The 20,402-nt window shown below is 52.5% G+C and overlaps 1 protein-coding gene and 2 long non-coding RNA genes across 6 annotated transcripts; 1 reads left to right on the plus strand and 2 right to left on the minus strand.

Annotated features, from left to right (window-relative positions):
* Positions 1-3,433: 3,433 nt before the first annotated feature.
* On the minus strand, positions 3,434-5,528 carry LOC146759086 (uncharacterized). 2 transcript variants are annotated; one of them, XR_014933060.1, is made up of 3 exons: positions 5,452-5,528; positions 5,289-5,355; positions 3,434-3,568 (listed from the first exon to the last, which is right to left on the minus strand). It is a non-coding gene; the product is annotated as an uncharacterized LOC146759086 (long non-coding RNA). The 2 variants fall into 2 exon arrangements; XR_014933061.1 differs by lacking the exon at positions 3,434-3,568 and adding an exon at positions 3,715-3,845.
* Positions 5,529-6,583: 1,055 nt separating this feature from the next.
* Positions 6,584-8,411, minus strand: LOC146759087 (uncharacterized). Of its 2 annotated transcripts, XR_014933057.1 has the most exons (5): positions 8,306-8,411; positions 7,844-7,976; positions 7,163-7,344; positions 6,924-7,050; positions 6,584-6,826 (listed from the first exon to the last, which is right to left on the minus strand). It is a non-coding gene; the product is annotated as an uncharacterized LOC146759087 (long non-coding RNA). The 2 variants fall into 2 exon arrangements; XR_014933058.1 differs by lacking the exon at positions 6,924-7,050 and having other exon boundaries at positions 6,584-6,719.
* A 612-nt stretch (positions 8,412-9,023) lies between these two features.
* On the plus strand, positions 9,024-19,675 carry AK4 (adenylate kinase 4). 2 transcript variants are annotated; one of them, XM_015870813.2, is made up of 5 exons: positions 9,024-9,397; positions 14,273-14,392; positions 15,886-16,058; positions 16,912-17,030; positions 17,647-19,675. In XM_015870813.2, the coding sequence occupies exons 1-5, from the start codon at positions 9,253-9,255 to the stop codon at positions 17,759-17,761; spliced, it is 672 nt and encodes a 223-aa protein (XP_015726299.1). In that variant the 5' UTR covers positions 9,024-9,252; the 3' UTR covers positions 17,762-19,675. The 2 variants fall into 2 exon arrangements, with proteins under 2 accessions (XP_015726299.1, XP_015726300.1); XM_015870814.3 differs by lacking the exon at positions 9,024-9,397 and adding an exon at positions 11,372-11,444.
* The last annotated feature ends 727 nt before the right edge of the window (positions 19,676-20,402 follow it).

Below are 20,402 nucleotides of genomic sequence, written 5' to 3' on the forward strand. Positions count from 1 at the left end.
AACACCCGGCTGCCATGGGGTGTTCAAACACCAACACATGTCACTCCCTGCATCACGCCTGGGCTGTCCTGATCCTGCAGCCTTATCTCCTTATGATCAGTTTCCTGCGGTGGGTTTCCATGCTCAGTAACACACCAGATCTGTATTGGTTACGCTTCACATTCAGGATTCGTTTCCTAGAACACCTGTTGGTGCTGCAAATGTCCTTAAATCCAGCTCGGAGCTACACATCAAACCACAGCTGAGGAGTCACAACAGCAGCGCTGCCCATATTCCACGGCGCAGCAGCACCCATTTCCATCCCTCTGCTCTTCCCAGCTATCAACGTCACAGAAATCTTCAGGAATTCAGTATTTCAATGCCTCTGTCTCACTGCTGAGCTGACTGTCCAGTTCAAAAGCTGTCAGTGAGGACAGACAGACCCACAGCAGTTTCAGTTTTCCTTGGGGCTCAATGCTCCAGGCCTGCACTCAGTGCAGCATACACCGTCCTATGTGAAGGATGTAATTTTGTATTAAAACATTTCAAGTCATTTTCTTTGTGGAAACAATCACACATCTTTGTAGCTGAATGTGCTTTCATGTCTATGAAGAGAGCAGGCTTGCAAAGAGCTGCAGAAAAGACCTTTGAAGCAAAGCCATTTTCCCTCACCCTGTAAGCAGTGTATGGGGTTGGAGTGACAGGTCAGAAGAATCACCAAATATCTCCTTATTTCTTTATTCTGCAGCTTCCAGGAAGCACTGACGTCCTCCAAGGAAAACAAATACAGCAAAGTTCCGCTAACAGGACTGTTCTTTCTTGGTATTCGTGAATCAAAAATCAAACAAAATTCAAGCAGATGATTCTCACAGAAGAGGGCAGGCAGCTACGTACTAATTTTCCCTTTGCCTACCTGTTTCGCAGTTCAATTTTCAAGTTTCCACAAGCCAAACTCCCCCTTGCCATCAGTTTTCTTTAGAAAAGGCTTTTTCTTTAGAAAAGGTTTTTCACATGGTTTCCAAGTATAAACGTTCTAAAAGCTTTTTTGTTTTGCTTTCACGACACTGCAGACTGCAGCAAATAGCCCTGAGTACGGTAAAGTGCTTTAAATCACGGACCCCATCAGCTTGGAATTGACTGGACCTTTACACAGATGTGATTTAACACCATCTAAGTGGTCTCAGTCTGTCAGCAGTCTGGTTCCTGGCAGTCTATCTAAGGCCTGGTTCTTCTGCTGCGTGCTGGTGAACATCAGGAGGAGGCCATTTAGTCACAGGAGCTGTGCGAGGTGGAAAATGGGCTGCAGCCTTTCAGTGATTCTTGCATCGCAATGGTACTACAAAGTACCCCAAGTACTCACACACTGCCCTGAGAAGCTGTTATTCTGCACAGGATGGAAGTATTTCCAAAACAGAACTCTACATTTTTTGTCACCCTGGGGACACAAAGACAACATATTTTATATATGAAATGCACCAAACCGGCAGGCAACCTCAGGCACTCAGCAGAACATCAGCATGGAGCTTCACACGTTGGCTCTGCCCATTGGTGCCCAGCTATGGTGGGAAAGGCACAGACCCCTCCGCACCACCTCCCTGTGGAAGAACCACTTATATTTGGTTCCCTGTGGAAGAACCATTTATATTTGGGTGCTCCAAAATAACCTCAAAAGGCATCTTTGAGTCCATGCCTTTGCTTTGCACCACCCCCAGGCAGGTCCCAGCAGCGGGGATAGGACCCACAGCCGATGTCCTCCTGAGAGCAGCGACATGATGGTGTTGGGATGGGGTGTGTGCCTCTGCTGTCCATCTGCTGGTACCTCGAATGAGAATTGTTTTCTTTCTCACAGGCTTATTTTTAGCCAGGAGGAATCTGAGGCTTGTGCAAATGTTTAAACATGTCTCCCTTGAATTATTCAGTACTCTGCCAGCTCCTGGAGTTAATTAAAATGGAGGTCGGTCAATAGCGAGCTCTCTGGCTCACCATGGGGAGAAGGCTAAGAACAGCTGTGGGGCCACTGATAACCACCTGCCTTCTCCTTCCCTCCCAAGCCCCACAAAAGCACTTGACTTAACAGCAAAGTGTTTTTGCCTGGAGTCAGGAGCGACGTAACCACCAGCCACTGCCAGAGGTACCACCGAGGGGCTGTTTTAGCTCAGAAGTTGGAACTCACAGAGCCAACACATCTCTGTTTGCAGGGCACTCCAAGGACTTAGGCAGAAAGAGGCCCCTTCCCATGCCCACCTCCAGGTCGCACCTCTTGTTTACCTCATTTCTGCTGCAGTTGAATGAGGCTTTTCCCACAAACATCCTCACGTAGCTTTAAAAAAAGCCCAAATGCAGCCCTCATCCTCTTGATGACAATGAGGAAATGGAGAACAGAACCAGAATTTCACCCATCGCCTGAAGAAAAGCACGTGTCCGAGCTGGAGCCAAAGAAGGTCTCACCTGTGGCTGTGGAAAGTGTAATACTGGCACAATCCAATCGCATGAGCTTGCATTGGAGTGTATTCATCCACACACACCTCCATGGCCCTCTCCTATTCTTGAGAACTGTTAGGAGCAAGTCCCACACTAAGTCACCCAGTGCAGACCTTATCATCTGCCTGCACACCACTGATAGCACTGACTCTGACATTACACCGCACGGAAGCACACAGTTCCTGTTGCACAGTTCTGTCCCCAGATCAGACATCAATTAGAGTCACCATTTCCCTCTGTTCATCACAATACTGCCCCAAACCCAGGCTTTGTTTTGACTCAACAATGCTCAGCAGCACCCAAAATCCTCCCCACCACACACACACACGGTTTTAGCACAAGCAACTTAACAGAAATACTGTATGGAGAAGGGAAAAATGATCACAGCGTGCACCTGGGGGCTTCTTTTCCCAGCAAGAGGCACCACTCAGCAACTGTCTGACCTGACTGAAGCCACGTTTGTCATCATTATGTTCTGGTATGTCCAAGACTTGCCAGTACCAAGACACTGTAATTAGGTTACTTGATATACAAAGATGTTTAATCAAGATGTCCTGGACTAAAGTTCACGTGGGGTTGCTCTGTGCTCCTCAGAGACAATCTGAATGAACAGTAACTAAAACAGCGTCTGATTCACATGTGGCACTGCTGGACTTTGGAACAACAACAGCGTGCTTGGAACCCTGTTGGGAAGGAATCTTCTCCCTCTTAGTATAAACAAAATGGAGCCTTTTGGAACCGACCCTTCCTGCTGTATGGTAAGAGAAGTCACACCAACAAATAAACAGCTTTAACAAAATGGGAAAAGACAAAATCTCCACCTGGTTCCAAGGTTCAGTGCTAGCAGACAATGGATGCCTTTCATCCCGAGCAGGTAACAGCTTGCTTCCCTCCTTAGAAGGACGGCTGATGGATGAGAGCCAGGTGCAGAGCTGCTGCTCTGGGCTGCAGAACCACAGCCCGGAGGAGGTATCACAGGAGCAGAACTGCTGCTCCTCTCAGGCAGAACGTGGGTGGGAAAGCAACGGCCTCCAGATGGGAAAAGGGACTTTCCTGCTGAAAGAGCCTGAGAACCATCAGGGTGGAACAAATCCATCCAGAATGACAGCTAAGGCACGAGAAAATGAGCTTTAGTTGGAATCAAAACCAAACGTTACAAAACACTTTATCAGAAAATGGACCGTCTTCAGAGGGCTTCTTTTGGGGCAGAAAGCGGCGTGACACGTCACTGTGTGCAGGTTGTTTACATCTCGCTTTAACACAGTTGGTGGGAGGAAGCGTTTCACTGCCAAAAAGGACTCAGGAGCTGCATTGTTTGCATGCAGCAATATTTAGACACGGCAAACCCACGGGTATTTCTGTCTGATGATGATACCGGTAGGAAGCTGCAGGAAAGACGGACTCTGTGTCCATTAAGCCAGAGAGAGATAAAGGCTCCCATTAAATCTGATCACAGAGGTGCTGTTTTGAGGCACAGACGGCGTTTTCAGTTCCTGTCCCATGCCAGAACTCAAAGCTGTACTTATTTCAACAGGAAATGAGAATCACAATCTGAAGCCCAGAGCCATGTCATTTCAACCCGCAGTTTTGCTCCCTTCCACCAACATTTGGTGCGTGCTGCAGTTATGATGTCTCACTAAGCAGCCCAGGTAGCTCATCACCCCAGAATCCCATCCCAAGCTAGGAAGGTAAGGAACCTTATTCCTCAAACCAGGTAGACAGCAAAGCTCGTGTCTGTCCCTAAGCACTTATCTGGATGCTCACAGGGAACAGGACCAGCCCCAACCAGCTGCTTCACGCTGCAATGAGCACAGCATGACATACAAAGGGCAGCGAGGGCGCTGTGCTGCTGGGGAGGTGACCCCCATTTAGGGGCTGGGGGTTCCTCCTCTCAGGCTCTGGGAGGAGGCAGAAAGGAAGTCGAGGGTTGGCTCTGCTGTGATGTTAATCTATCTAGAACGTTTAACTCTTGGTAGCAGGATGGCTTTTTATCATCTCCACATCATCTGTAACAACACAGCCCTCCTCCACAGATTCCAGCAGCCATCAGCACCAGTCATTTTCCCTGCTCAGATGATGCAGGCTGGCATGATGCTCCATGGCAGCAGCGCGGCACTGACTCTGTTGGCTCCAGCAGCATGGCCTGGCAGAGCTGCCTTCCAGTAAAGAGCAGAGAAAACATGAACTACGCAATTGCTGCTTGAGAGTGGCCGTGGGCTGAGGCAATCCTTGTCCTCCCTCTTAGGGAAGCACAGGGCAAGGCCCGGGTGGTTATGAATCACCCAGCCCTGAAGGAAGAGCTCTCTAAACACTGAGGGGTTAAAGAACTCGGTTCTAACTCCAGTTCAAGACTAAACAGTGAGCTCTGCCGAGTGCTGCAGCTCCTCCAGGCCTGCTGCTGCCCTGAGGCTGAGGAGGGGGAGGGGTGCAGCGCTGCCAAGGAGCCCAGAGCCTTTCCTAGAGGTTTGGGTGGAATTGTGACAGAAATCACCTGAGGGATTTGCAGTCCCAGTCACAACCCCAGCCTGTAACAACCCAACTGCAAGCTGCCTGCAGCCATACGGCCCCAGACTGATGAGAGACTGGGATGTGAGCCCCAACCCAGAGTCTATATCCACATAACAGAGGGTACAGCCAGCAACTTAGGACAATGGTCAGCCAAAACCATGCTACCTGTAACAAGCAGCATTAAAATGCATCTAAAAAGCAGTTTCCGTACATCTACAGAGTAGCTTCCCTCTGATACCAAGTATACAACCCACACCTCCTCACCTCCCCACCCCAGTGCTCCCCAACCAGCACAGGACCCTCTCAGAATCATTTTTTACCCTTTCAGAACCATTTCCGAAGCTTCTCAAGCGCAGCGTTTCTGGAAGATCTCACACACCAAAACATCTGAGTAAGAAGCAAACTGTCTATAATAAAGTGTAATCTTTATTCAAATAAACCTTTTCTTGACTTTCACATTATGTTCAGAACAGGGACACCCACCTCAGCAGGATGCTGTGCTGAATGTCCATCCATCAGCTGCACACAAGGGCCTCTGAAGCTCAGATGGCTGCCATCCTTCAGTTATCACAGTACTGTACCTTTACAAGAGACAGCATCAGCACTGTGATAACTGAGCCAGGGCAGCCTGTCAGTCATCGTGGCCCTTCAACAACGCTGCCAGGCCCAGCAGGTGCTTCCTCCACTCCCCATCCCTTGCACGTCTCAGAGCCTTGGTGGGTTCCCCAGCTGCCAGGTGAGAGGCTCGAGGAACATCTAACAGAATTGCTTTGCATCTGAGGCTTCAGTGCAGGAAATTATCATGAGCATAGTGCTACCCAAACAGCCTTGCTAACTTCTGCCTGAATCACCCTTAAAAATCCAACTCACCAATGCTAGACTGAAGAGAGAGATGTTAACTTATCTCTCTACAAATAACTAAAGAGAAAGAAGGCATCCCCCTCTCCCCGTTAAATTCATTGGAGCTTGAAGGAAGCATTTGTTTTCTGCTACTCAAGTGCTGAACACCACTAGCAATACAGCGTGTACACCTGGCTGAGGGCCAGGTGAGTTAATGCTGCCACACTGCAACAGCCAAGGGCTGGGATCGCTCACAGCACGAGTGTGAGGGCAGCACCACACCGTGACCAGGCTGCATACTGCACTGAGCGGGCCGGGCTCTCACCCAGGCAGCGGAGCAGGCTGGCGGGTGGTGGAATTTTACAGAACACATTCAGCTGGGCTTAATCAGAGCTGGTCACATGTGCTCAGAGAGCTGGGATGGCAGATATCCGCTCCTATGCCTGCTGATGGAGCAGCACCGAACAGCAAGCAGCCAGCTGTGCTGAGAGACTGCAGCTGGAATGGGCAGAAGAGGTGTCTGCAGCCTCTAGGTGCTTCACTATGCAGCTGGTGTTGTTAGGTGGGGAGATCCCAGCATAACACTGGGAAAAAAACAGGTAGGCTGCAAGCAAGTTGAACTTTTGCCTCCCTGCATTTCCCAACTCCCCCCTCTTTGTTTTTTAATGGGGATTGCTGAAAAGATGGTGGGGCTCCATTCTATGTACACACACCTGGGGGAATCGAACACACTGAGCTCTGAACTAAGCAGATTTAAAAGGAAACGTGGAACAACTCATTTGCTTCTAGCGTATTATAAAAGCTCCGTTTACGATGCAGATGGACTCCATCAGTACAGGATGCTCCTGTATTTCAAACAGGAGGGAGAGGAAACTCCAGACGTGGGTCACTGCTGGAAGCAGCCCGCTTACCTGCAAAGGGCACATCCAGAGACGTCAGGGAGACTGGGTGTAAAAGAGAAAGACTCATAGCACTCGGGTGGACCCAGCCATCAAAACGGTGCCTTTCAGCTTTCTGACTGAAGAGGGCAACAGAGAGGCCAATATGAAAGAGCTGAGCAGAAGCACGCAGTGGAAAAAAATATTTGTACCTTTTAAAACAAACTACAGACATACATTACATAAAAAGGGGACAGTCAACAGATTATGCAATGCTGATGTCAGACGGTGACACGAAAGCTTAAACACATCGCCTGAAACATGCGGGTTTGCCATCCACTGTAATTCATTACATCAGCAGCTGCTGCAGGAAAAACAAGCAGAACTTTGTAAGAAAAAGCCCCAAGCTGATGAAATGCTGCACGTACAGCCACGGCTCCTGACAGGGAAGCAAGAAATAAGCTATTGGTTCTTACTCTGTGATGTTTCTGTGATGTTTTCAGGTTACCATTATTATCCCAGCAGGAAAACTCCACCGATTTCAGCTGAACGGAATGGAAGGAGGAAGAGGAATCCTACATTTCAGAGGCCAATGTGACGGGAGAAGAAGCTGATCAGCTGCAGGAGTTCATCCCGTGCTCCAGCAGCTGCTGTTACGCTGTGCCAAGGGAGGAGAAGCACAGCAGTAAAGGTGAGCTGCCGCTCCCAGCACAGCCACCATCCCACTCCAGCTGCACTAATGCTCACGGCCAATGCCACTTCCCCCAGAGAGGAGCTCACTCACTCCAACAGAATCCCGGCCCATAGCACTCACTGATCTCACTGCCTCAGCCAGGCCGAATGCACATAGCTGTGCACAGACACACTGCTGAGCTCCCTGCTATTACCTGTGGGGCCCTCCCTTGTGTTGAAACACCAACCTGCACAGCTCAGATCCCAGCACAGCTCTCAGCTCCCAGCCCAGCTCTCAGAGCCCAGCCCAGCTCTCAGATCCCAGCACAGCTCTCAGAGCCCAGCACAGCTCTCAGAGCCCAGCACAGCTCTCAGAGCCCAGCACAGCTCTCAGCTCCCAGCACAGCTCTCCAGACTCAGATTCTGTTGGAGCACTCCATGTTTCCATACGCTTTTAAAGGCGCTGGTTCTCAGCCCCATCTCACCTCTCCTCGCTGTCAGCCCTGCAGGCCCCTGTCCCAGCTCCGGTGTCTCCGCGGTACAGCTCCGTTGTGTCACACCGCCCTCCTCACACGGGCCGGTACCCGGGGCCGTAGCGGAGCCGACCCGCGATGGAACCTGCGGCAGACCCAGCATTGAGCAGCACGGAGCGCACCGAGCACATCAGCCCCCACAGCCCCGATCCCGCCCGGCGGCTCCTCACAACTTTCCCGTGTAACGCGGCGGGTCGGCCCGGAGCCCACGGCTCCCCCGTGTCCCCTCGGATCCCCCCGTCCCCCTGTGGCCGCACCCCGCTCCAGGCCCCGCCCGCGTCAACCGCGCCGCTCGGAAAATAACAGTGCGCAACGCGGGAGCGACGAGCCCGTCCCGGCACCGCCCGGCACCGCCCGTCGGCCTGCTCCGAGCCGGCCCCTCGGGAGCGGGCGGCGGGGCCGGGCCGGACCCACCTGCGGGCGCTCGGCGGGGCCGGGGGCGGCGTGACGCAGCACGGGCGGGCGGGCGGCGTGAGGGCCGCCATCTTGGCGTGTTGATGGCAGCGCCGCGCGGCCATGTGACCGCGACTTCCGGAGCGGGGCGGGGACCAGCCTTGTACACAGACACACACACACACACACACACACACACACACACACAGACACGTTACACGCACATACACGCACGTACACACGCGTGGGCGCCCCGTGTGTGTGTGTAGGTGTGGGGTTATGGAGGCTGCGTGGAGGTGCGGGGTCGCTCCGTTCCGTGCGGGGTCTCCCCGGGCCGTACCATCAGCGCAGGGTCCCGTCGGGCCGATCGGACCCGGCCCGGTTCGGTCCGACCCCCCCCAGCGCCGCCATCGCTGCGGGAACCGTCGGGCAGCGCCATAAATCAACACAAATCATCATATACAAATCAACACAAATCAACATAAATCATCATATACAAATCACTACAAATCACCAGAAATCACTACAAATCATCATATACAAATCACTACAAATCACCGCAGATCATCATATACAAATCACTACGAATCATCATACACAAATCGCCCCAAATCACTACAAATCCCATGGTGCCGCGGCTCTTGGGGCCGTGCTGCAGGCGGGTTGTTCCCCCGTCTCTCCCCCGGTCCGTCCCTCCCTCCCCCGTGCTGATGTGTAACCGTGTGCGGGGCGGGGGGGCGGCCCGACGCGGCCGGCAGCCCCAGTGCTGTGTGCGCTGTGTGCGCTGTGTGCGCTGTGCTGGGGATGCTGGTGCCGTCGGGGCGCTGCCCCCCGTCTCGGCGGGTTCTCCTCCTCCTCCTCCTCCTCCCACATTTGCGGGCTTCCCCCGCTCCGCAGCTCCGCGCTGCCGCCGCGTAACGCGCCGTGCCGCCCCGCACGGACCCCCCCCCCCAACCCGGTAGGCGGCCATGGCCTCCAAAGTGCTGCGGGCGGTGGTGTTGGGCCCCCCCGGCTCGGGGAAGGGGACGGTGTGCGAGAGGATCGCCCGCAGCTTCGGGCTGCAGCACCTCTCCAGCGGCCAATTCCTGCGACAGAGCCTGCACGGCGGCGGCGGTGAGTGCCGGGGGTCGGGACGGGGCCGGGGGATGATGCTCCGGGTTGTGTCCGTCCCGTTGAGCCGCGGGGTCCCCGAGCTCCGCCGCCGAGTCGGGGCCGGCTGTGAGCTGTGGGCTGCAGGCTGTGGCGTCGCTGGGTTTCGTTTATCGTCTCCCCGCTGTATCTTGAGGTTATGGGGTGGCTGATACGATGGAGAGGGTTCTGTCCCAGCCCTGGGCGCTGCTGGGGCTGCACCGGTGCAAATAGAATCCAAACAGATCCCGAGTTGGAAGGGACCCGTGGGGATCGTCACGTCCAACCCCTGGACTAACCCACGCGGGAGTATTGAGTTCGTTGGATTTGGCAAGAGTAAAATTAGCCATTGGAGCTGTGTGATCTTTCAGGTGCCTTCCAGCCCGAGCCGTGGAATAGGAACGTTGCAGTTTGACTGAGGGCGGATGCTTGAAGTTGTGCAAGGGATGCAGGCGTTCGTAGGGATCCCATTGGGACGCAGGGTGCTGCAGCTGCGCCCTCCCTGCAGGAGGGCTGGGGAGATGCTGCAGGGTGCCCGTGCGTGCCCCCACTCATGAAGCTATTTCTGCGATCAAGGAGTGTGGGGGGACAGCAAGACTCAGCCCATCCTGTATTTCATATCCTAAACCTTTTGCAGAGCTGATAGCGTTCACTGTGCCCGCTCTATCACATCCCCCAAACTTCAGGTGCCAGCAGCCGGTGGGGTGGCTGTGGTTGGGCAATAGCAGCTTGCGGCAGCTCCTGTGCCCTGCTGCTAAGCGAGGGACCGGCCCAGGAGGAAGCTGACTCAGAAGAGCCGTGGAGTGGCATCCACGCAAAACAGGAGGGGGGGAAATAGGAGCACTTTCCCTTTTTAGAGGTGTGACAAGAAGGGAGGGTGAATGCTGGGAGCTGTGTGCGCCGCGGGGCGTTGCTCACCACCCCGCCTCTGGTCACGCAGTTAAAAAGACCCAGATTTCCTTCTGTAAATAAAAAGCACAAAAATATTTCCTTTGGAAAAGAGGCTGAAAAAAAATATCAGAAAGTCCGGCTGACTTTTGGCTGGGCTGCAAAGCACCTGAGGGCAAAGCAAGGCGGATTTGCAAGGTGTGGAGGTTTGGCCGTGGGTGGGAAATGCTCCCGTGGGCATCAGGTGTGCAGCGCTGAGCTGTGTGCACCCACAGGCTTCCCTGGGTTTTGTTTGCAGCTCTTTGTGTAGGTGTAGGAGAGCTCAGGGGATGCTGCAGGAGGAGGGAGCTGGGAGCTGGGTTAGCCAAAGCCTTCCAAAGTAAACTTGGGCTTCCAAAGGAGACAACGCTGAAACGTGGATAAAACTGCCCAGAAGTAAAGCAGCCTCAATTTGGCACAGCTGATTGTCCTTTCAGATGCCACCTCTGGCGTAGCCTCTGGTCACAGCTCTCAGTAAGGTACAGCTATTTGCTTTTTTTTCCGCTGTTTGCTTTGGACAAGCTGTTACATGAGCGTGCTGCCATGTGCCAGCTCTGGAGGAAGCTAAATGGAAGTAAATTCCCTCCCTGGGTTTATCATCTGTGTCCTGACATTGCACTTCAGGGCAGAGGAACCACGTTACAGCACCTAAAGGGCTGTTGGGGGGGAGTTAGAGCAAGGATCATAGGTGGTTTTTGTGCTTGCTGCTGCAGGACATGGTTCATAGGAAGCCAGTTAATCAGTGTCTTGTTTAGCGACTGCCTTGTTGTACAGAAGTGCTTTTAGTGGGTCTTGGTTGAAGAAAGGTGCTTTTGGTGCTAGGCAAGGCGTGACGGAGGATGCTGACTGCTTTATTCATCCGGTTCAGGCCTCAGTGCCCAGGGCTTTATTTCTGGTCTGTGCAACATCCTGTGGTCACAGCAGGACCCAGTTAATTTGCAGTAAAACTGCTCCAGGCGATGCCCACGTCTGTCCTCTCTCCTGCTCACTGTGCTGCTCGGGATGCAGCAGTGCTTCTAAGAGCCATCTGCCTGTGGATGTCCCCAGATGTGTGGCTGTGCCAGGCTGCAGCTCCCCAAAGCTGGGTCCTGCCTGCAGGGATGGGGTGAGTGCTCTGGGCTGGGGAGAAGCACCGGGGCTCTGAAAACTAGAGGGAAATATCTGGCCTTGGATGGCCGGGGTTGTTATAGCTTGGTGCACAGATAACCGCGCTCAGTGCCGCATTAACCACTTGGAGCTTCTCCTTCTGTTAACTCCAGATTGCTCTGTTGGAGCCTCTGTAAGAAATCATGCAAAAGGTGGCCCCAAGGGACCAAAAGTCCAAGGTTATTTTGTAGTGTCTGGCCAGGAGCTGCTGGCCAGCAAAGCTGTTGTGCTCCATGCCAAATTCCTGCACCTTGTGCTTGGGAACAGCCTTTCCTTGAGCCCCTGCAGCCTCTCCTCGAGCCCCAGATTGTGCTGCTGCCATTGCAGGAGGTGTCACAAGGCTGGGACCTGCCATGTCGCTCCAATAAGAGTTGGGAGGCACAGATGAACTAGGGTTACAGCAGGGGCTGAAGTCCTGTGTTAAACCTGCGGTCATTAGCTTAACAGGATTAAGTGATAGCAGTGTGGATTTTGGCCCTTGTTTTGGAAGGATGAACCCCAGATCATCACACAGCGGGATGGGGATCTGCAGGGATATCCATGCGTGGGCATGCCCAAACCCTGCTGCCTCTTGGCTCAGGGCTGGGGCAATTTCACCACAGAAATGCATAGGATAGATTGAGAAAACTGGAGACAAAAGCAACCCAGCAGGGTTGTGCTGCAGGGGGGATGTGATCCAGCACATCCCAGGTGCTGGGGGCCAAGGACCAGGTAGCTCCATGCATCCTTTGCAGGAACTATCTGCCCATTCTGCAGTATGAGCAATGCCTTGAGAGCTTGGGAGGAGGCTGAGCAGGGGGTGGAGAGGCTGAGGGGCTCCAGTAGAGTCTGAAAGCATTGCAACCCTATGCTGATGCATTGCCCCTCATGTCAGTGCATGCACTCCTATGGTGGTTCGTTGCCCCCTTGCTGATATGTCTCCCTCTCTATGCCAGAGCACCAGGAGCAGCAGAGAGCTGTCTGCTTGTATTATAGCCCTCTGGTGCAGAGCTATGGCCTTAGCTGGACATGTGAGGTGCATTTCCAGCCTTCCCAGCTGTGTGTTGGGGTGTTTGTCATCAGCAGCTGGTCCTGTAGGTCCTTGGGACAGGACTAGGACCTGCAGCTACAGCCTGGGCTCTGCTCCCTCAACCAGCCACAACCCTGCAAAAGCCTTCTGGCAATGTGCAGGCCACATGAAGAAATATTAAAAAATGTAGGTGGATGCAATAATATTTATGCCCTAGCAGATCTCTGTGCTGGTTGCATAAGACATAATGTATTCTTTTCATCCTCATGTGCTTTCCCGAGCAAGAGGATGACATATGGGCAGTGACAAAGAGCTTGTCATTGAACAAGGTATTTTCTGCAGCCCTGGGGATGCAGTGAGGCTACGTTGGTTGCAGAACGTTTGTGGAGCGGAGGGAGGGGACCACCATCATGCCCCTGCTGACTCATTCCTGCAGCCTGGTGACTCAGCGCTTTGTGGGCAGGTTGCCAAAGGGGCAGCCCCTTTCATGCCCTGCTTCATCCACACACGTTGCTCTGGGGAGGTTCCCTGCAGCCTCACACACCCGGAGCTGTGCTGCACAGGCTGCTTCAGGCTCCATCCTCTAGGTGAGATGTGTTCTCTGGGAGCCGTGCTTCTTGTATCAGACCCTTCTGTGTGTCAGCAATTCAGCCTGTGCTCCGATGCAGGTGCCTGACCAGCTTCTACATCTTGCTACAGTTTGGCCAGCTGAGCCTGGAGAGTCCCTTCTCCTTCATCCAGCATCTTTCAGCTGCTTCGTTCCAAAATCCACCAGCGAGGGGTACTGAGACTGTGTGTTGTCAGGCTCAGACAGAAGGAGGTGGTGGGTCCCTTCTGGAGGGGGAGATCAGCTACAGACAGTCCCACTAACAGGAGGATTCTGCAGGGAACTTTGTCCTGCTGAAGCTCCCTTCATGCCCAGCCACCCATGCAAAGCCCCAGCAGCTTGCCCTGAAGGTGCAGCATGGCTCTCAATACTTCACACAAAGGACTCGTGCTCTGGGAGGGCTAAAATCTGCTGTCCAAGTAGAAGACTTGCAGAAATGGGCTGCAAAACCCACTGTAGTGACAAATGCTGTTAGGTGCTCTGGGGGGGAGGAGGGGGGTATACTCAGCTTTTCTTACCTGAATGTATTCTGAGTTGAGGCTCAGAAACCTGAAAAGCCCGTGGCTGGAAAGCCATGTTCTCCTTTCAGCAGCAATAGCAGATGCTCAGGGACATGGGTTTTCAGACAAGCTTTCTGATGATGCCTGTTTACTGTTGCATTTTACACGTGACATTGGGTAATGTGTGCAATGTGTGCATCCCTTCAGATAACTTATGAAAGATGGTGCAGTGTCTCACAATGTACACGGAAGCAGGAGGAGGCAAACTTGGTTTGTCTCAGTCAGGTTACGAGCATTACCCAAAAGCATCATTTGTCCCCATAACTTTATGGGAAGCTCCTCTGAGGCACAGTGACTGCAGATGTAACATTGGGTATATAGCAAGGGATGTTATGATATACAGTGTGCAGAGCAGGAGGTGAGCCTGGCTGCTGAGCAGAGCTGCAGCCGTGCAGTGTCTTGGTGACATCTGATGCAGGTGACCTTGCTCATGTTACCCCTCACCACGCGTTCCCCAGCTCCAAAGGAGCTCTGTGTTCCCTGATGTGCTGCATGAAGGGTGAGCGATCTCTGAGGGCAAGCAGAATTTGAGGGGGAGCGATACTGTTTCATGCAGAAATGTCATGCAGTTTTAATTCCCTTTTTCCCTTTTTTTTTTTAAACATGAACAGAAGTTGGCGTCTTGGCAAAGCAGTACCTCGAGAGAGGCCTTCTGGTGCCCGACCACGTCATCACACGCGTGATGATGACGGAGCTGGAGAAGCGGCGAGCGGAGCATTGGCTGCTTGATGGTGAGTGCATCTGTGTGGGCAAAACCCAGCCACCTTTACAGCACTGCTTTGCTCCTGATGCGTTTGGGAAGACCAAAGGTGCCTCTCCTGGTGCTGCTGGCAGTAGTAGTGCTCTCAAGGATAGCATGCGGTACGCCTATTAGTTGCAGTAAATCAAGAGCTTGAGGAAGGACTCCATCAGTTTGAAGCTGCGGAGCTAAAAATAAGGAAAGGCCCTTACTGTGTGTGGGTGCCATCAGTTGGGCTCAATGGTCCTCTCTGGCTCTGGCAGCAGAGCAAGGAGAGAAATGGGTTTGTGGCTGTTGTTTCCCTGAGCCCTAAGAAGCAGCACGTGTTCATGCAGTTGAGCTCATCATGTGCGTGGGGAAGGGAGAGAGGTGTTTCATAAAACAGCCCCCGAGGGCAGCGTGCAGAGCGGGGCTGGCCAAGAAAAACTCCTTCACAGCTCCATCTGCATCTGAACGAGCTGTAATCCCAGGCCATGCATCCACCTGGGGTAGAGAAATGCTCCAAGCAAAGTGTGGGAGGTGAGCAGCTCTGACGGCAGCACTGAGAGGAGCTCGGGCTTTGGGCAGGGGAGGGGATGGTGGCACTTGGTGGGGTGCAGATACCTGGGGTTTGGGCAGAGGCGGGTGTGACATGGGGAGGAGCAGCCGATCTGGTGCGCTTTCAAACAGCTTGTTACTAATACACTTCAAAGTAAGGACAGGAGAGTTCCTTGTCTTGTTTTCTAGTTACTGAGTTGCAAACTGAGGAAAGTAGGCGGGCAAAACACCCCAAACTCCATCTCCACTGTAACATCTCATTACTCTGATAGTAGCACTACTCCGTTCAGTGGAAACACAATGATTGGCAAATGTTACAGCAAGTAGCGCTGTGCAGACAGTGTTTCCTATTACAGCTCTACTGCTTCTGCATTCAGGAGTGTTTGTAGCCCAGCTCACTCAGAGCCAGGTTTGCCTCCAGGGTGAAGCGTGTCCATGGGTTTTGGGCATGGAGCTGGGGAGCCTCCTGCTTTGCACAGTGACCTCTGACAAGGAGCTTGCTTATTTCAAGCAGTCTGTTCAGTAACACAAAGAACAGCCCAGCTTGACTTGGTAAAGCAGATAGTGTGTATTCATTCTCATGCTGACTAATCCATTAGGTGTGATGACATCCTGGTGAGCTCAACTGGGAAAAGGCCTGGGGTGTCTCCTGGGGCTCTGCAGGTGTTTGCTGAGCTTAGTGGTGGCCTGGAGAGGTGGGGAAAGTCCTCGTGCTGGGCGCTGCTTCCCAGGAGAACAGGAGCCTGCAGAGATCTGTGCTGTATTTTGGGAGCTGGTGCTGGAGGAGCTATTTTCTACAGCAGCCATCTGGTGGATGGCTCTTTCGCACCACGAGCGCTGCAGCGAGGAGCTGTGCTATCTTTGCAGCATCTCTGCAGCACTTTTGCAGCAAGTGGCTGTGTGCTTTCCTTCCAATCACCCTGCCGTGCTGTGGGTTCATGCCTGCAGGTTTCCCGCGGACGCTGGGGCAAGCTGAGGCACTGGACAGGATCTGTGAGTTGGACCTGGTGATCAGCCTGCACATCCCCTTCGAGACGCTGAAGGATCGTCTGAGCGCCCGATGGATCCACCCAGCGAGTGGACGGGTCTACAACATGGAGTTCAACCCTCCTCATGTGCACGTAAGAGCTTGGAGCAGCCTTCTGCTGCATGAGTGGGCTGCAAAAGCTTCAAATACCACTGGGGAAAAATCCTATGTAGCAAGACCACATCAAAAGCAGCATAGCCAGCGGATCAGGGTAGCTGATCCTGCTCCTCTGTGCTGGTGAGATCTCACCTCAAGTACTGTTGTCCAGATGTGAATTACTCAGTACAGGCATTGACCTCTGGACTACCTTCAAAGGAGAGCCACAAAAATGCTTCCAGGGATGGAACACCTTCCTATGAGGACAGGCTGACAGCTGGGGCTTGTGCAGCTGGAGAAGAGAAGGCTCTGGGGAGAGCTGAGAGCAGCTTTTCACTATCTAAACAAGGGATGTAGGAAGGAAGGGGACAGACCCTCGAGTGGGATCTGTGGTGACAGAACAGGGGGAAATGGTTTCATATTAATGAGGGGAGATATAGATTGGATAGAAGGAAATAGGTTGTTTCTGTTGTGGTGGTTTTGTATATGTATGTGTGTTATATATATATATAATGTAATAATATAATGATAAGGGCAGTAGAACACTGGCACGGGATGCCCAGAGAGGCAGTAATGTCCCATCCCTACAGACCCCCGGGGTCAGAGGATCAGGCTCTGAGCACCTGATGGAGCTGTGGGTGTCATTGCAGGGAGTGGGACCTGATGGCCTTCAAGAGTCTCTTCCAACTCAAACCATTCTATGGTGCAATGAAGACTCTGGGATGTTGGGGCCCCAGTTGGCTTTGGTCTTGAAAGCTGTTCTGCAAAGTTGTGCACAATGCCTTTTGGTAAATGAGGGTTATGCTAAGTGCTCAATGAAAATGCTCTTGACAGTGTTTGCCTTTCTGCAGGGCATTGATGATGTGACTGGTGAGCCGCTGATCCAGCGTGAGGATGATAAACCTGAGGCCGTCACTGCCCGGCTCAGAAAGTACAAAGATGCTGCAAAGCCAGTGATAGAGTTATACAAGTGAGTTCAATCATGCGAATAAAGCACAGCCCTGCTGCATTCTGAGGGCAGATTACTGTGCGGTACACCCAGGGCCATGGAGGTGGTGCCCTGCAAAGGAGGGTTCGCTTCACTCACCAAACCCATAGCAGCTTTCTGTGCTGCTCCAAATAGCATCAATGAATGGGTTTATTAAATAATCCCCTGTGCTGTGCGGGTCTGAAGTGGTATGTTTGCCTTGCAAAAAGCAGTCTGAGGCTCCTGGATCTGGCTTCTAAATGAAGTACTGGGCAATTAGCAACAGGGCAGAGGAAGCAAGGGCAAAGGGTGGTAGGAAACACATGTATACACCTGAGGGGATATGAGAGGCATTCTCCATTCCCCTGCACACAGACACATGGGGAAAAAGCCATATTGTAAGCATCTCAGAAGCTGCATGTCTCTAAAGCTCAGAGCTGTCGCCACTTTGAGCTGTGCATTGCTGCACTGATGCCCCAGGGCTGGCTGGGGTGGGTGTGCTGTAAGCAGATGATCACACTTCAGGATCTGACCCTGCAGTCCACGCTGTCACTTTGGAAATACACTGAGAAATGTCTTGTTCTTACCCTCTTGGCATTAACTGCTTGACTCTCTGCAGGAGCAGGGGTATCCTGCACTCATTTTCGGGGACAGAGACCAACAAGATCTGGCCGTACGTGTACGCTCTGCTGTCCAACAGGATCCCTCCCCTGCGCTCAGAAGAGGAGCACTAAGAAGTTTGGGCCAGGGACCAGGAGTTGGTGTGATCGCTGCTTGGTTTCTCTGCACGGTGCTGGAGCTGTGCTCAAATTAGGCAATCATGCAGTACCACCCCCAGGTGTGCTGGGAAACAGCTGTGGGAACACAGTTAGAACCAGTATCCAGCTGAAAAGATCTATGCTTATAAGGTCAAGACTGCTAGAATAAGTGTTATTTCTTCTGAGGCTAGAAAATATTCCTGCCTGTGATCCAACCACACAGATCAGTGATGCAAACCTAGGTCGTGATTCTTTCAGGTTTACACAACTTGCTGTGATCTCCCTGCCATCCCCGTATGAAACACCAGCCTCTAAGCCTACAATGTGCCATTCCATTGCCCGACAGTACTGTTTACCACAAGTCTCTCTGTCGTTGTCTTTTATTAAGAATTATTTTCTATTAAATGTATTTCTTAGAGAAATAAAGCTCTAAAGTGCAGGGCTTCAGCCTGGTGGGAATTGGTGAGGAATACAGAAAACATTCACAGATCAGAATGTGAAGATCATGTTTCCAATAACAGTAGAATAAAAGAGGGAAAACACAGGAGGTAGAATGCATACTTTGTGCGTTTCCCATAAGGAGAGATGAAGAGAACAGTAGAAAAAGCTGCTACATGTTTTACTTGTCATGAGCAGGTGTGATGTAGAGCAGGAAGGTGAGCAGGCCTTGTGCTTAATTTGTGCTTACCTTGTCCATAGCTTTCTATACCACAAAATATGGTCCTGTTTCAATAGCTTCTCCCAAAGATTTTAACGTGTTTTGGTGAGAAACAAAGTCATTCCTTGTTTTCTGCTGCCTTTGTCCTACTGGGAAGGGGCTGTCCCAAGGATGTGCCTCCTGCGGGGGGTTCACCTGCAGCAGCTGCGGGCTCTGGCAGCGCCGTCCTGCTGTCTGTCCCTGATGTCTGTGAGGGCTGCCAAAGTGACCGCACCCCTTTCAGCAGTGCTGTGTGTGAACCTGCATCTGTCTGGAACAGCTTTAGAGTGCTCCTGCTGCCCAGCAATTGGTTTGCAAACAAGATAAAGGCCGTGCTGGTGCTGTTCCAACCCCTGCACACAGGAGCTCTGGGCACAGGTCTATGGGGACGCTCCCCCGGTCTCCTCCAGTTGCCTTATTTTATAGACTATATTTAAGAGAATAAAAGAAAGCAAGGTGTGTATTTTTTAAAGTTTAAAAACTAAAGCTGAATTTTAGCATCTGCTTTGGAGAACGCTTTGCTGAGCTGCTTGCTGCAGTCTGCCAGACCGTGGGCAGGGATGCAGGGAAGCTGTCACTGTCCTCTATCCGTGCAGTCAATTAGAGCAGCCTGGGCAGGTTCCTGTTGCTGGAATGTCGCTGTGTTGTTGCTTGGAGAGCAGCTCCTGAGCAGGGCAGGGCGGACCAATTCCTTAGGGAAATATTTCTTTTAGGATTTCTTTCTTTTGCCCTGGGAGTGCTTCTCTGAGCCACCAGCAGTTCTGCTGCTCACTGCTTGAGTTGGGGACAGCTTTGCCCTCGCTTTCTCCTGATAACACAGCCAGAATCCATCGCAGTCTCTCGCAGTGACATCTCTGGCACTTGAGCTCTTGTTTCAGAGGCTCCGAGCTCTCCTGTAGATGCAGAACCCCGCAGCCACGCATCCCTCCAGCCCTCAGGACAGGTTTTTCTATGAGTTGTACTGTGCACTTTGGTGGACCAAACCCTGGGCAGTGCAGCCCTCGCTCTCCCCTGCCCCTGCGCTGTGAATCTCGTGCTTCCCGCAGCCTCAGCCACACTGTAGGGACCAAAGGGCGGCGGGTGCCCACATCCCAGTGTGTGACACTGAGTTTTGCCCCTGGATTTTCCTCCTGGGGAATCTCCTTTGCTGTGCTGCCGCTTGGAAGATGTAAATAAATTTTTTCTCCTGCTTATCCTCAGCTTGGTGGTGTCTGTTTGTGAGCTTTGCCCTGTGGCCACTGAGCCTTCCCACACACTGAGGCAGCAATGGGTCATATTTGACCTAGGGTTTGTCCATGGGAGGCTGGCACCGGTGGGCACAAGAAGGATGGAAGGGAAGAAGAGCTACAATATCCAACTCAAACTGGAGGAAACATCCCCTGTATGGCTTTTGGTTTGAACATGATGCTGCTGTTTGAGTGTTGTCGCAGCCATCTCCTTTCATAGAACCATTCAGGCTGGAAAAGCCCACTGTGCTCCCCCAGCCCACCTCCCCACCCCCACTGCCCACATCCCTCAGTGCCACAACCCCACGGCTCTGGAACAGCCCCAGGGACAGTGACCCCCCACCCCTGGGTAGCTGTGCAGTGCTGAGCACTCTTTGGAGAGGAGATATCCCCTAATATTCAGTCTTCATTTGATACAATCCAAAATTAATAGAGCTAACCCAGGCAGCTCTGAGATGCTATGGGTGAAGCCGGCTGTTCCTCTCCTGTCCTCACTGTGCACGGAGCAGTTCTGGTTTTCCTGTTTAACTTCCCCCAGCAGAAGCAAGGCAGGGCATGAGGCACCACAACACACACAGCTCTCTCTGGTGCCCCCAGTAATCCATCACGTGGGTTTGGGCACAGGGAATTAAGAGCTGGAGGTGCCCCCGCTCATGGCTGTAGATCTGATCACTGGTTCTTTTTAATTACCAAC

Source organism: Coturnix japonica, chromosome 11 (genome assembly GCF_054131305.1).
Source record: "Coturnix japonica strain WE chromosome 11, WE-NBRP24, whole genome shotgun sequence".
NCBI lineage: Eukaryota > Metazoa > Chordata > Aves > Galliformes > Phasianidae > Coturnix > Coturnix japonica.